Source organism: Egretta garzetta, unplaced genomic scaffold, assembly GCF_000687185.1.
Source record: "Egretta garzetta isolate BGI_Z169 unplaced genomic scaffold, ASM68718v1 scaffold713, whole genome shotgun sequence".
In the NCBI taxonomy this organism is placed as follows: Eukaryota; Metazoa; Chordata; class Aves; order Pelecaniformes; family Ardeidae; genus Egretta; species Egretta garzetta.
In genome coordinates, this window is record NW_009259104.1 from 1,241,262 (window position 1) to 1,253,746 (window position 12,485).

At 40.7% G+C, this 12,485-nt stretch overlaps 1 protein-coding gene across 1 annotated transcript in view; it reads right to left on the minus strand.

The window, feature by feature from the left end:
* Positions 1-775: 775 nt before the first annotated feature.
* Positions 776-12,485, minus strand: part of TBX20 (T-box transcription factor 20) — a 46,660-nt gene continuing 34,950 nt past the window's right edge. The window contains exons 7-8 of the mRNA XM_009635297.1: positions 4,977-5,086; positions 776-1,116 (exon numbers count right to left, since the gene is read on the minus strand). Coding sequence (XP_009633592.1) covers positions 776-1,116; positions 4,977-5,086 — 451 coding nt within the window. The remainder of the gene's footprint in view (positions 1,117-4,976; positions 5,087-12,485) is intronic.

Consider the following 12,485-nt stretch of genomic DNA (forward strand, 5'->3'; position numbering starts at 1 on the left):
TTAAATTGCTCCTCCTGGGTGGGATATAGGACAAACTTTTTTTTTTTTAGACTGAAGGACAGAATACATCATTACTGCTACAGTCCTGTAACACAGTTCTTTTTTGGAACTGATAGTGTTTTGTGAATGAAAGAAAGAAAGAAAGGAAGGAAGAAAGAAAAAAGAAACAAAGACAGACAGACAGACTTGTTAATGATTTTCTCTTTGGGATTGTAGTAGCAACTAAGAAATACTGCTTTTGGTGAATATAAGCCAGTCTTTTAAAAAGGGCAGTGGTCTTCTCCACTTTGTCCCATTCCCAGCAAATGTATGCTGAAATAGCCTAAAACATGCTCAAAGTTATAGCAATGCATTTTTCCTGTTTAGATGTTCATCAGTCACAAGAAGAGATGAAGACGAGTAAGAGTATTGCCTTTTTCAGAATTCTTCTAGCGTATGAAAAAAACCCTATACACAATTAATTTGTACAATGCTGCATAAACATAATCTCTTTCCATTAGGTATAATGCACCTTTGGAACAAGCTGCACACGACCAAAAATCCTGGGAACTTTGGGATCCATTTCAGCTGTGTCACGCATAGATCTGTGAGCAGCTCCAAGCTGCATGCCCGCTTCTTGTGATCCCTCAACAGAGGAATCTATATCCGTAATGCATTTTCTCAGCTGGTTTGTTATGAGTTCAGCACTCCTGCCACAGGCCTGTCAGGAAGGGCCCTTGTGTTTTTCATACCAAACTCGCACCTTTAAAATCTCATGTTTCTCGTCTTACATCAGTCATACAAATGGTGTCATCACTGCGGAGGAGTGACGCAGTCCCTGGATAGCTGCATAAGGACCCTGCTGAAAATAATGGTGGTACCTAGGCATGTGGAAGGAAGGGAAGGTGGGGCCACTACCTTGCATGGAGCTGGCTATAGCAGAGGGTGTAAGAGGCATTCCCAGGCGGCTGTATGGAGGCAGAGATCCTTGGATCGGATGAGGAATGGGTGTAGCTATGGATGCAGTGCTGGTACCCAGGGCGCTCAAAGACTGCGGGTGCTGAAATCCAGGGAAACTGGTTGAGGAGGATACCCAGGAACTGAGTGACAGGTTATCAGATGTTGTAAAAGCTGACCCTGCAAGCAAAAAGAAAGAATGCCTGACGTTTGCACTGCAACACACAAAGCTGGTAAAGTAGCAAAAAGGGAGGAAAAAGTCTTTCACAGCAGGGCTAATTTTAATGACAAGTTGTCATTGGAAATACTTCCCAAATACTTTCCTTATATCTTTCTTTGTATTATTATTTGCCAGTTGCTGTCCTTTATCACTGCATCTTAGATAAATTTCCATTTTAAGAAGCTGGTTGCAGTGGCTTGAGCAGTAAAATCAGCTTTGCGCATTGGATATTTTTGGTATTAAACACTGAAGAACCTTGCAATGCTGCCACTAAACACTGAAGCATCTACTCTGGCGTGGAATCTAACTGCATTACATGCCTGTTTTGAAGACGTGCTTATAGCTTTTCACATCAGATCCTCAGTAGAACAGGTTATTTTTAAAAAAAAAAATTCAGTATGGCAATAACGCAGAAAAATGTAATTTGCACTAAAAGTTTTCCTTTTTTTTACCCCAGTAAAACTTGTCAGCTCTGCATCTTTTCACTCGACTTTTTCCAAAATATAGTACAAAAATTTCTAAAATGTCAAAACATTTGTTATTTTTCCAACTGTGTACAGTCCTCTTAAGAAACAACACTAATACTACATCATAGTAAGAGGTGTGGGGTTTCAAGTGAAATGCACAAAAATATTAAAAACTTGATCCCAGGGTAATTATCTACTTTTGATCAAGTGGAAGTGGTTTCTTTGGTATTTTTTTAATCTAAAAAGTTCTAAAAATTTTCACAAATCTTCCACCTCTTTAAATGACTTTCTCTGAAGATTGCAAAATCAGGAAAAAAGGAAAAATGGTGTCTTTAAATTAGAATGAATTACTTATTTTATTTTGACAATAAAAATTTTGGGAAACCAATGAATAATTTGTTTTAATAATTATACATGGTCATTTTCAAATAGTCTGGTGACAATGTTGCCCTTCACCTCTGCAGTTCCTCTATGCATCTGGTCATCATGAGATGTCTGATTTCTAGAAATGGGGAATACAATAAAATCCTATAAATGAGCTTTTTTTTTTCCTATTCAAGCAGTAATCCAGCCCATGTCCCTTCTGTATTTTCTTTCTTGTCCAACTTTGTCCATTGAGAAAGTGTTTCTTGCTTTAAGAAATAAATTTACTGGCAAGAGTATTTGGCAAAATATAATTTTAAGCCAGTATCGCAGAACATTCTGAGAAAACAAATTCTGCAACAGGTACTGGTTTCATAAAGCTGATTCTAGAAGATAGGTTCATCCTAATTGTGAAAAGAAAAAATATGAAGACATCTGTCTGTCAAGGTAAACTTATTGGAATTATGTATATCATAGCCACATACTCAAAACAAAACTTTGAGCAAACGACAATAGAAAGAAAAAAATGCAAATTATTATTAAAAAAAATCATAAACCTCTTTAGGGATATATTCTCAAACCAGGAAGAGAACTACTCTTGATTAATTCCTCCTCTGCTTAATGGAACAAGTAAAACGGCCCATTAACAGGAAAGAGAAATTCAAATCCTAACTGCTGGGAAGTTAGGATCCAGAGCCAAACTATAAGGATAACACCATGCTCACAGACCATAGCAAAACCCTTTAGAAATCAGGGGATACCTGGGTGTTATTGCACTACAGGGAAAGCAGGATGCGAATCTGGATTTGACGAGAAGGTTTACATTTGGCTCTGTTTCAGGTGGATACCATGAATCCTGTGCGTGAATGTTGGAGCACAGGCACCCAGACATTATGCATTAAAGAGTTTTAATTGGATTTACGTATTTCGTATCTGGTAATTCCTTTGGAAACAGACTTCTTGTGATAAATATACTACTGAAGACTGGGCATTTCCATCTTTAGATGGCTGAGATGAGAATGCTCTGGATGGAATTAGAAATAAATAGCAGTGATTGATAGACTTCATTTTTTCTACACAGAACAAAGTATGTGATTCCTTCTCATGAGGAACCTCCATAAGGGCCCTTTCCTCCTCCAACTGCAATGGTCTCTAACTGCAACTTAGTACTCCAAAAAGTCTCACATACCATATTTGCCAGCACCATGGAAATGTGCTGTAGTAATTCTGAGGCAGTCAAGGCCTCAGAGAGCTTATAACACACACCACCCAGCAGCATGTTTGTATTTGGCTGTCAACTCTCATACATACCGAAGGACACCCCTCAATTTTGCATGCAAGGTAGTTTTCAAATGCATCAGAAGAAATAAAAATGTCCATGGAGTTTCAGCAAGGTTGTTATTTCTCTCCTCATATCTTGGAGGACTTTATGTCATTTAAGGACACCAGACTAAAACAGAGCGTGAAGGCAATACACGGTACTCATCTGCAAGAGCAGTATGTTTTACCCTCTGTGCATGCCTCTGCTTGCCCAGAACTATGTCCTATGCTAGCATATGGCTCCCAGATTAGAAAAAAAGTTGGTTGCCACAACTCATCATCTCCCTCGCTTACTCATTTGCCATGTTGTAAGCAAATGCAGAACTGTACCCTGCATATATTATACATAAAATTAATTTTAATAAACTATTCCTTCATCCTTTCTCAGGATTCTCTTCAGAAGAGAAAGGCTCTAAAGGTCAGTTCTCATACTGAGGTTCGCCTCATTCACTTTGTCACTCCCGAAGAATGACATCATACCAGGGAGAATCATAGTTCTTGGAGAGAAGGTGCCTTGCTCTGAGCACTTCTGGCAAGGGAAAATTTAACACTGTCTTCAACGATAACTGTCCTAGGATCTAAGCTGACGTGAAGTGAGGTAATCCCCCAGGAGTATGTGAAAGGATGGCACCGTACCAGCTGAGGAGTTGCTCCAGAAACTCTGCAATCTAAGGAACTGCTCTTGGAATAGACATGTATGAACAAGCCCACCTAATCATATTTTGTCGAAGAGCAACTCATGGTTAAAAATAAGTGCGTTTCCCCTGCACAAGTCCAAAGAGCTTATGACCAGAAATAATGCTCTTATCTTCGCAACACTGTATGAAGTTAGAGGACAAGACAAGGGCACTGCCAGTCAGAAGGCAGATAGAACTGCTTTACCTCAAGTGGCTGTTGCATATCAGGCAGGTCATGAAGTCAACATGCAAAGTATAACGCAACACAAATTTATGCTAGTCAGCGATCCCACAGGATGGGTTTGAGATCTATTTCCAGTGGCAAATTTTGACAGATGCAATTTGTCCAGTGAGTATCCCCACATGGAAGAACTCTGCCTTGCTACTACTTTTGTGATGGCTAAAGTAGACAAACCATTTGACAAAGCATTTGAGGCAAATTGCCTCAGCAAGAAAAGCACCTTTTTGAGACCATCAATTTTCCAGGGAGCTATGGACTTTTCTTCCTGTAGAGGCAAAGCATGTTAACCACAGTCTGGTTGAAGATAGTCAAGAACCACGTTCTCTGTTCACAGAAGGCTGGAGGGGCAGAAATGGCATGCCTACATGGTACTTTACAAACAGTGCTGAGCCCCAGCTAGTAAGTCCTGCCAAGCGATGGAGCGTGTTAGCTTGTTCTCAGCACCACGGTAATGAAGTTGCCTGTTTTTCAGCTATCTGGAAGAGCAAGGGGGGATAGTTCTCTTCTGCTGGCAAAGGCTATAGAGGCCTCTCCAGAGCTGCCTCCTGAACCAGCCACCCACGCCAGTGCTATAGGCATATCAGATGTCCAGAAGAGCCATAAGGTAACAAGTATTTTTCTTCATTATAAGACTTCATGGCAGAGACACACACCAGAGAAATGCTTCAGAGTACCACAGTACTGACTGTGGTCCTCCTTTTCTCAAGCATAACTAGGTCACCACAGTTTACTTCGTGAGCACATTTTCCTACCTCTGCTTTGTGTTGCCTGGCTGTCATCTCCGAGATCATCTTCTCCTCCATACGTTCGAATAGGGGATCGGGCATAGGAATGCTTTTGGATAAGGCTCTCCACACTTTCTCTGTGGAAGGAAAAAAACATACCACATCAGTAACATCCTAATCAGCCTCCTAATTCCTTAGGTTAAATACAATGAACATGCTGCCTTTTCCCTATCCAGATCACAGCTTTCTCACACAGGCTCTCCAAAGTTACTCAACAAAAGGTTTACCTCGTAGTGTGTCACTGGAAATGCTGAACTTGGCCTGCAGTGTTTTAATATTGCTGATCACCACTTACCTGCATGGTACCGCTTCTTCAGCAAAGTAGAGCGAACTTCCCACTGCGTTTCCTGGATGCGGTCTCAGACAGGGAATACTGGACCAGCACTTTTTACAAAGTTGAAAACGCAAGCTCTGGGGTTATTCGTGCTGAGGGACCAATCTGAATTCAAAGAGACACCTGTGGTCCAGCTCGTTTCAAATGAGCTTTCATGTCACACCTGACCACCTCATCTGGCACCCTCCCATTTTTCTGAAATCAGGGTCAAGAGATAGATGTGTCCAGAGACAGCTCAGCTCTAACCATGCTCTCTCAGCATCAGAGTTGAGGCCAGTTCGTAGCAGGAAGTCTGCAGATACTACTGATCTCGTGCCACGTCTATTCTGGGAGATTAGACGTGTCTGCCAGGCCACTGCCTCGCTGGTGGCACAAAGCACTGAAGTCACCCAAACAATTTTTAAATAGAAGGAGGGCATATCTGCATGATAAGCCATAGCAGTTTGTAAGGAAGATCCAACCTTACACGTTCCCAGCGTGTTTCCATGTAAGTAGGTGGCATTATACCAAAGATGAATACAACCTAGGCACATTTCCAAAATGGCTTTGACCTTCTGTTCCTGTTTAAGAAATCTAGATAGTGATAGCTGTTTAAATCTGCTGCTCAGTGGAGGTTTTGTCTGAATTTACCATTTGGCCATTCATATTTGCTCATGCCCTTTGCTCAGAGAGTGTGGCTGTTGCAGAAATTCCAAGGAAAAACATTTTCCAAGTAACATGATAAATCACAATGGCACATGTTTTCCTTTCCTACAGAAAGCCCATTATGGTCATTTTGTCCTTGGTCTATCACTGGCGTCATTACTTATGCTTGTCTCCTCGGAAAAAAATAAATAAAAAGGGGATCTTATCAAAGTGATTTACTTGTGTCAGGATTGGAAGTGGACTGAAAGCAATGGCAGTTCCTACATAGAGGATGATATAATTGAATTACTGCCTTTTAAGTGATTGAAAACAGTAGGCATATCGGGGCTATCTCAAAGAAGATTTTACAAAGAAAAAGACAGATGGCATTGTTTACATTATGGGCTGAATGCCTCTTGAAACTTTTTTTTTCTGAAGCAGAATGTGAAATGCAAAGAATTGTACTTAACCAAAAAGACTATCTCAGATGAGTACAGAATAACAGAATACTGAATTAGACTGGGTCTGAGTGATTTAGATACCAGTCTATAAACATATTCATAACCAAAGAATTACTGATCTTTAAAGGTCTGAAAAACAAATGTGATTCAGGTGATTTTCTGTATTCTCTATTGATTTTTTTTCTAGTAAAGATTTGCTTATAATGACAGACATTACAGCATGTAATAATATCCCGATGCAACAGAAACAATGCAGGCTCTAGTTTTAATGCGGTGGGCCAAATTCATCTCTAAAACATTGGATCCAATGGCGATTTGGGGATAAACTCACCCTAATAAATTTACATTTGAATTACCTACAGGGATTTAAAGCTAAATCAAATGCCCACAATTATTGCAGACTAAATTCTTTCCAGATGGGTTTGTATGCTAGACAGAGAACTCTATTATTCTATAAGGTTGTCTTCTTTTAAAGGAAAAAGAGAGATGACTTCTTAGTGAACCCTGAATCTGCAAAGTTTGAAACCAGGGAACTATGTGGTAGGTTTATTTATTTATTTTTAATGTCGTAACATTGCAGGTAGTATGCTAAAGGTTTTAGAAGATTAATCTCATTCATTGGCACAAGAAGCAAAGGTTTTTATGGCAGAGGAAATGGTCTAACGAGGAAACTTGGATCAGTGAAAGCAACTAATTTCACAACAGCAGTTCCTTTTGTGCAGCTGGGATTTAATACTCAAAACTGTATCTGCTTATCTTGCCTAACCATGTCGGTGGTTTATGCTGTAATCACAACACACCTACTAATTTTTCATTTTAGATGTTGAGGCTGTGCTTCAATCATATGCACAAAGTGTCGAGATTCACACCAGAATTTAGACACCTGGCCCCCACAGCCTTCAGGTGGACACTCTTCTTTCCACATAAAACACAAGCTGCATATAAACCTCCAAACAGACCTACAAAAATTCAAAAGGCTGAGCAGGAAACCACCTAAGCGTGCAAAAGGAAACAAAGAAAAACAGTAAGTGGTGCATTTCCTCCACTCATGAAGTACATCTCTGAGTTATCCCACCAAGAACTGTTTCTTCCACCAAGAAAAACAAGAGCTGAAGTCTGCGCTCAGGTCTCCCCCATCCTGAACAAGTGACCTAAGTTAAGGGATAATCTTTCTTTTGCTTTGTGTTTCAAAGGAAAGGAGTGGTGGCCTGCCTCTGCACCATGGTCAAATATTTTATGCTCAGAGAAGACCACCTGGAGGTCAAGTCGTCTTGGAGAAGAAAGGGGTTGCAACTCATCTAGTCTATGGAAACAGATGGACTTTCCCAAGTATTTTGGAAAGAGGCAGCCAACCTCCTCCACCCTTTGAAAACAGAGGTGCTTTAGCACTTTCTCCAAAATGTGGAGGAGGAAGCAAAACTTTAACAACAAGATTTAAGTGTCCATGAAATCTAATTCAAAATGCAGGAATGAAGCTGGCAGTCTGGAGCACAGGTTCCTGCTTATACCCTTTTGTCACCCGGGGCTAAAAAGACTTAAATCTCAAAATCTTCCTGAAAATTTTGTTTATGGATGAACCATTTACAATATTCAGAATATGGTGCTCTGTAGACTGGACTAATAGAATACATTTTTTTTAAAGTCCCAAAATATTATAATACTACTTCTGCGGGGGAAAGATATTAGTTTAAACCACTGGCTTTCTAGTTCTTATGCAACATCTTCAGATATCTCAATGTGGTTCAAAGGATTTATGGGAACAATTTTATAAAATATTGAACGATAAATCAATATTTGCCATTTTATGATTCTGCTCAATAAAAAAAAAATTAGCAAGTGAAGAGTATGGTGGAGAGGGTTTTTTTTAAGGCTTTCCTTTAGGTTTTTTTTCAGAGTTAATCCACACTAAACTGTCTGAAGAACAAAGTCACTTCCAGTTACTCACTGCTCAACTTGTGTACTTCTGTTACTCAGTTTGTGATCAGACACTCCCTATCTAATACTTGTACCTAACATTTTTACCTTTAAAGGTATCTTAGAACTCCACAGTTTCTTCTATCGGCAATAAATTAGCAATAAACTTTATTTTGAGATATCCTAAGCAGCCAACTAGATAAAAGGAAAGATGTCTTCTTTCAGTCAAATTCTTTTGTGTGGTCTACCAACAATTTTCAGTCTTCCAGACTACTCTTCAACTCACAGATATCTTGTAAATACTCAGAGGAAGGGGAAAACACACGCATAGGCATAATATATTACTATGATTAAGCTGTGCTATGCATAAAACTGGATAATAGTAGCAGATGACAGGCTGGAGAAGAGCACGTTAGGGGCTGAAGCTGTTTGAGAAAAAGAAGGAGGAAACGTGTGCCAAATGGAGAGGAAAAATCTGAGCTCATATTGGCTAGCACACGCACAGAGAAGATGCTGAGGCAGGACAAATGTGAGGAGAGGCAACACAGAAAAGGAGCTCAGGCTGATCCCAATGATCTGCATTCTGTGCCAGAAGCACACATTGAGCCCAGCCCCGTCAATAAACAGCTGCTTATTACGAGCAAAGCACGTCTCTTCTTTGTGCAAGAATCAGAATGGTGAATTTTGAACTGGGAACCAAAGGAAGGGTTGGGGCAATTTATCAATTAGCAAGGTTTTAGGGTGCACAGGGAGCACCTTGCCATTCTGCAGGTTTTAACCTCTTGACTGAACATTTCACTCGTCTCTGCTGGCAACTGATTCCAAAACTAACCTTCCAGCTAGGGATGCTTTATGTCTTGCAGCCACAAGCTGAATCTTTGGTCTTGTTTAGTTGACAGTGCCCTGTACATACAGAGTAGTCTCAGAGGATCAAAAGTAGACAGGAAAATCCTGATGTAGCTGACAAATGATTCACTAACACTTTACAGACTAAACCCAAGATCTTGCCATGGATATGAACTGGGAGATGGTAGAAAACAGAGCTGATTTGGGAAGCAGCTGAGGAGCAAGGCCCTGCGTGAAGATGCTCACTTCCTTTTGCTGTCAACCCAGATTACAGAATTTCTCTTGGGAGATGGTAAAGTCCCAGATTACCCTGAGCAGGATCTTTAATCAAGATGAAAGAACAGTGCATCTTTGTAGGTGGAAGCAGGCATGTCTTTGATGATGCTTCGTGTCATTTTTTCTGCTCCTTTTGCCATTACCCTGTTTCAGCTGTGCATTCACAGCAGCCTGGTGATCACCACGACCCTGATTCTGAAGCTCATGACCACGAGCCCTGCTGATATGGAAGAGGGCTCACCTGGCCACAGTGCACTGTCCACACGGATGTTGCTACGAGCCTGCATGCACCTGAAGCTGTGGATTTTCCTGAATTAGACAGAGAGTGCACCCAGTGGATAGAGTCAGGAAGCCTACCTTCTCCCTTTGGGATGAGGAGGCTTGAGGGAATATATTTGGTTTTAGCAGAAGGTACTAGAAAATCTAACCTACAACTAGCTTGCTGGAGCCAGGCCTGAGTTAGTGTCTATCTTGGATCTATACCAGGGCTTCAAAGAGGATGGAGTTGATGTAACAGGCGGCCACCCATTCCACTGGGAGCTAGGTTCAACCTCCTTTAAAGACAACGTGCAAAAGCCAGACTATGGTGAGAAAGAGCAAGTGGTGGAGCCGGGCACTCTTGAATTCATATCTTCTGCAGAAGTTACTGTCTCAGGAATGGCTACAAGAGGTACACATTTCAGAGCAGAGTTATTCAGCCTGTTGGTGTTTTCTCTTTTTGCCCTTACTACCCAAGCACTAGGTAAACAAGAAGGGAAGGATACCCTCAGAATCCACTCCCTGTTCCTGGTGTCACGGGGTTGGTTTGGTTTTTTTTTTCTTTACACGAAAAAAGCAATGTTAGTAAAAAAATTAACAGAAGGAAAATGATAAAATAATGAAACTGACAACCGTGTTTTGCTTGGCCATTCAGTTCGACACAAAGAAAAATACAGAGCAGGATATAAAGTGTATGAATTATCAGTTTGCAGCCTGAATGACTTCTTTAGTTCTGCATTTCAAAGGTTTCCTTTTTTTGTAGCTGCCAGTTAGTATGTTTGGAAGAAAGCCCAGATAACAGAAGACATCAGAAGTGAGGTGAGGTGAAGACAGATGGAATAAATGGGCTGAGAAGGCACAAAAATAAACTTGTCGGAAGTCGCACTGTAGTAGAAGGTTTGGGTTTTTTTTTTTTTTAAGGGAAAAGATGACTAATTTGTCCAAGACGCAAGTGCTAAAAACAAGTCTGTAAAAAAACCCAAACCAACAAAAACCCAAACCCAAACCAAAAACCCAACACAGCAGGAAGAACAGATACATTTCCATAAAAGCAGCTAAGAGTGAACTACAGTCAGAACCACTGCTCAGATATCACTCAGGCTTCATGTTTCTGTGGCTTTTAGTTGCTATTTTACACATGCACAAATATACAGATATATTCGTTTGCTACATAAAGCTGCTTTTATACTGGTAGATGAATACTACAGATTGACCCTAGGAACCTAATTCAGCAATGACACGGTACAGGCCAAATCCTCGACCAGAACAAAGTAACTCCGTTCCGCTGCTTGGGTTAGGGCTGAAGCAATTCCAACCAGGGAAGAACCAGGACCAAGCAAACTACAATGGCTTATGTGAGCTGAAGTTTAATTTGGCCCAAAAGCTAATACAGAGCCACCAAATACTTTCACAAAAGGTCAAAACTATTGGGCAAGTATTGGATGAATGCAATACTCAAAGAATATATGCAATTTAAAAGAAGAAGTGAAACAAGAATTAAATTACAAAAAATCTATGTTTTGATGATTGCAGGAAAAAGAGCAAGTGTATCTCCAAAGTGGGGTTTATTGGTGTGCTTGCAATAAACATCTAGCTACCGATGGCAATTCTGGAAGAGCTATAATATGCACAGAGGTGACATAACCTGGCTGAAGCCATGACATAGGAAAAGTAGTAACACTTATGAAGATGGAGCACAAGGTTATTAAATACACCCACCCCACTTACCTCAACTACAAATTAAAATGAGAAAAAACAGCTAATCTTTATACAGGGAATGGGGAAAAAAAAAAAAAAAAAGAAAAAAGAGAAAATTACATTTCTCTTCTCTGACTTGGAAAAAAAGACATTCACTTGCAAATGTATGTCCAAGCTCTTTCTCCATATCATTTTTTCCCCAAATATAGTGACATGCTTAACTCTAACATAGCCAGCCCCACAGAGTTCCACTTCACCCTGTGACTGAAACCATTTCTTTCTCACTGCCAGGCAGAGGGTGAGAGGGGAGGACAGAGCAGTGCTGTGAAACTGGGACTGGCGGAAGTCCCTGGAAAACTTCCTCTGGGGTGGCAACCAGGGGTCTGATCTGGCATCATCCCCTCCCCTCATGCACATACTACACCTGCACGAAGTGAGTGGAAGACACTAGCAAAATGAAACATTTTTATACCATTTTGCACAAGTAAAAAAGATAGATAACAGAGTACCTAAGAGCAAAATGAGCCAGGGTATGAGTGCTTAAAAGCTTGGGAACTGAAAAAGGTTTTAGCTGGCATGGAGGGCTTTCTGCTGGGAAGAGGATCTGTTGCCTGGGTAACAATAAGCAGAGTTGGAGGAACTGGATTTGAAGGGAATGCTTCGGGTGCCTAAATGTAGGCAGGTAGTGCTTTCTAGATGTCTTAAGCCATCCAAGCTATCTGCAATGGACAGGATAATACAGAAAATAATGGCAATTCATCTACCCCTTTAGGCACCAGAGTCCCTGGTGTTTCTCCCTAAACTCAGGACTTCACTTCTATCTCCCAATGTAAACACTGGAAATGATCTCCCATGGTTGGTTATTGACATCTGCAGACTGAGAACTAGCTGAGGATAAAAGATCAGCTGGTGAGTTTGACTTGATGGAGAACTATGAGAAAGCCCTGCTTAACCATGGACGTGGGAGTAGGTCGTAGAGAGAATATATTTCTGGCTGTTGGTAGGGGGCTTTCCAGAGTTGGGGAAGTTCTAGACCAGTGGTAAGAAACGGGAATGGGGAGGAAG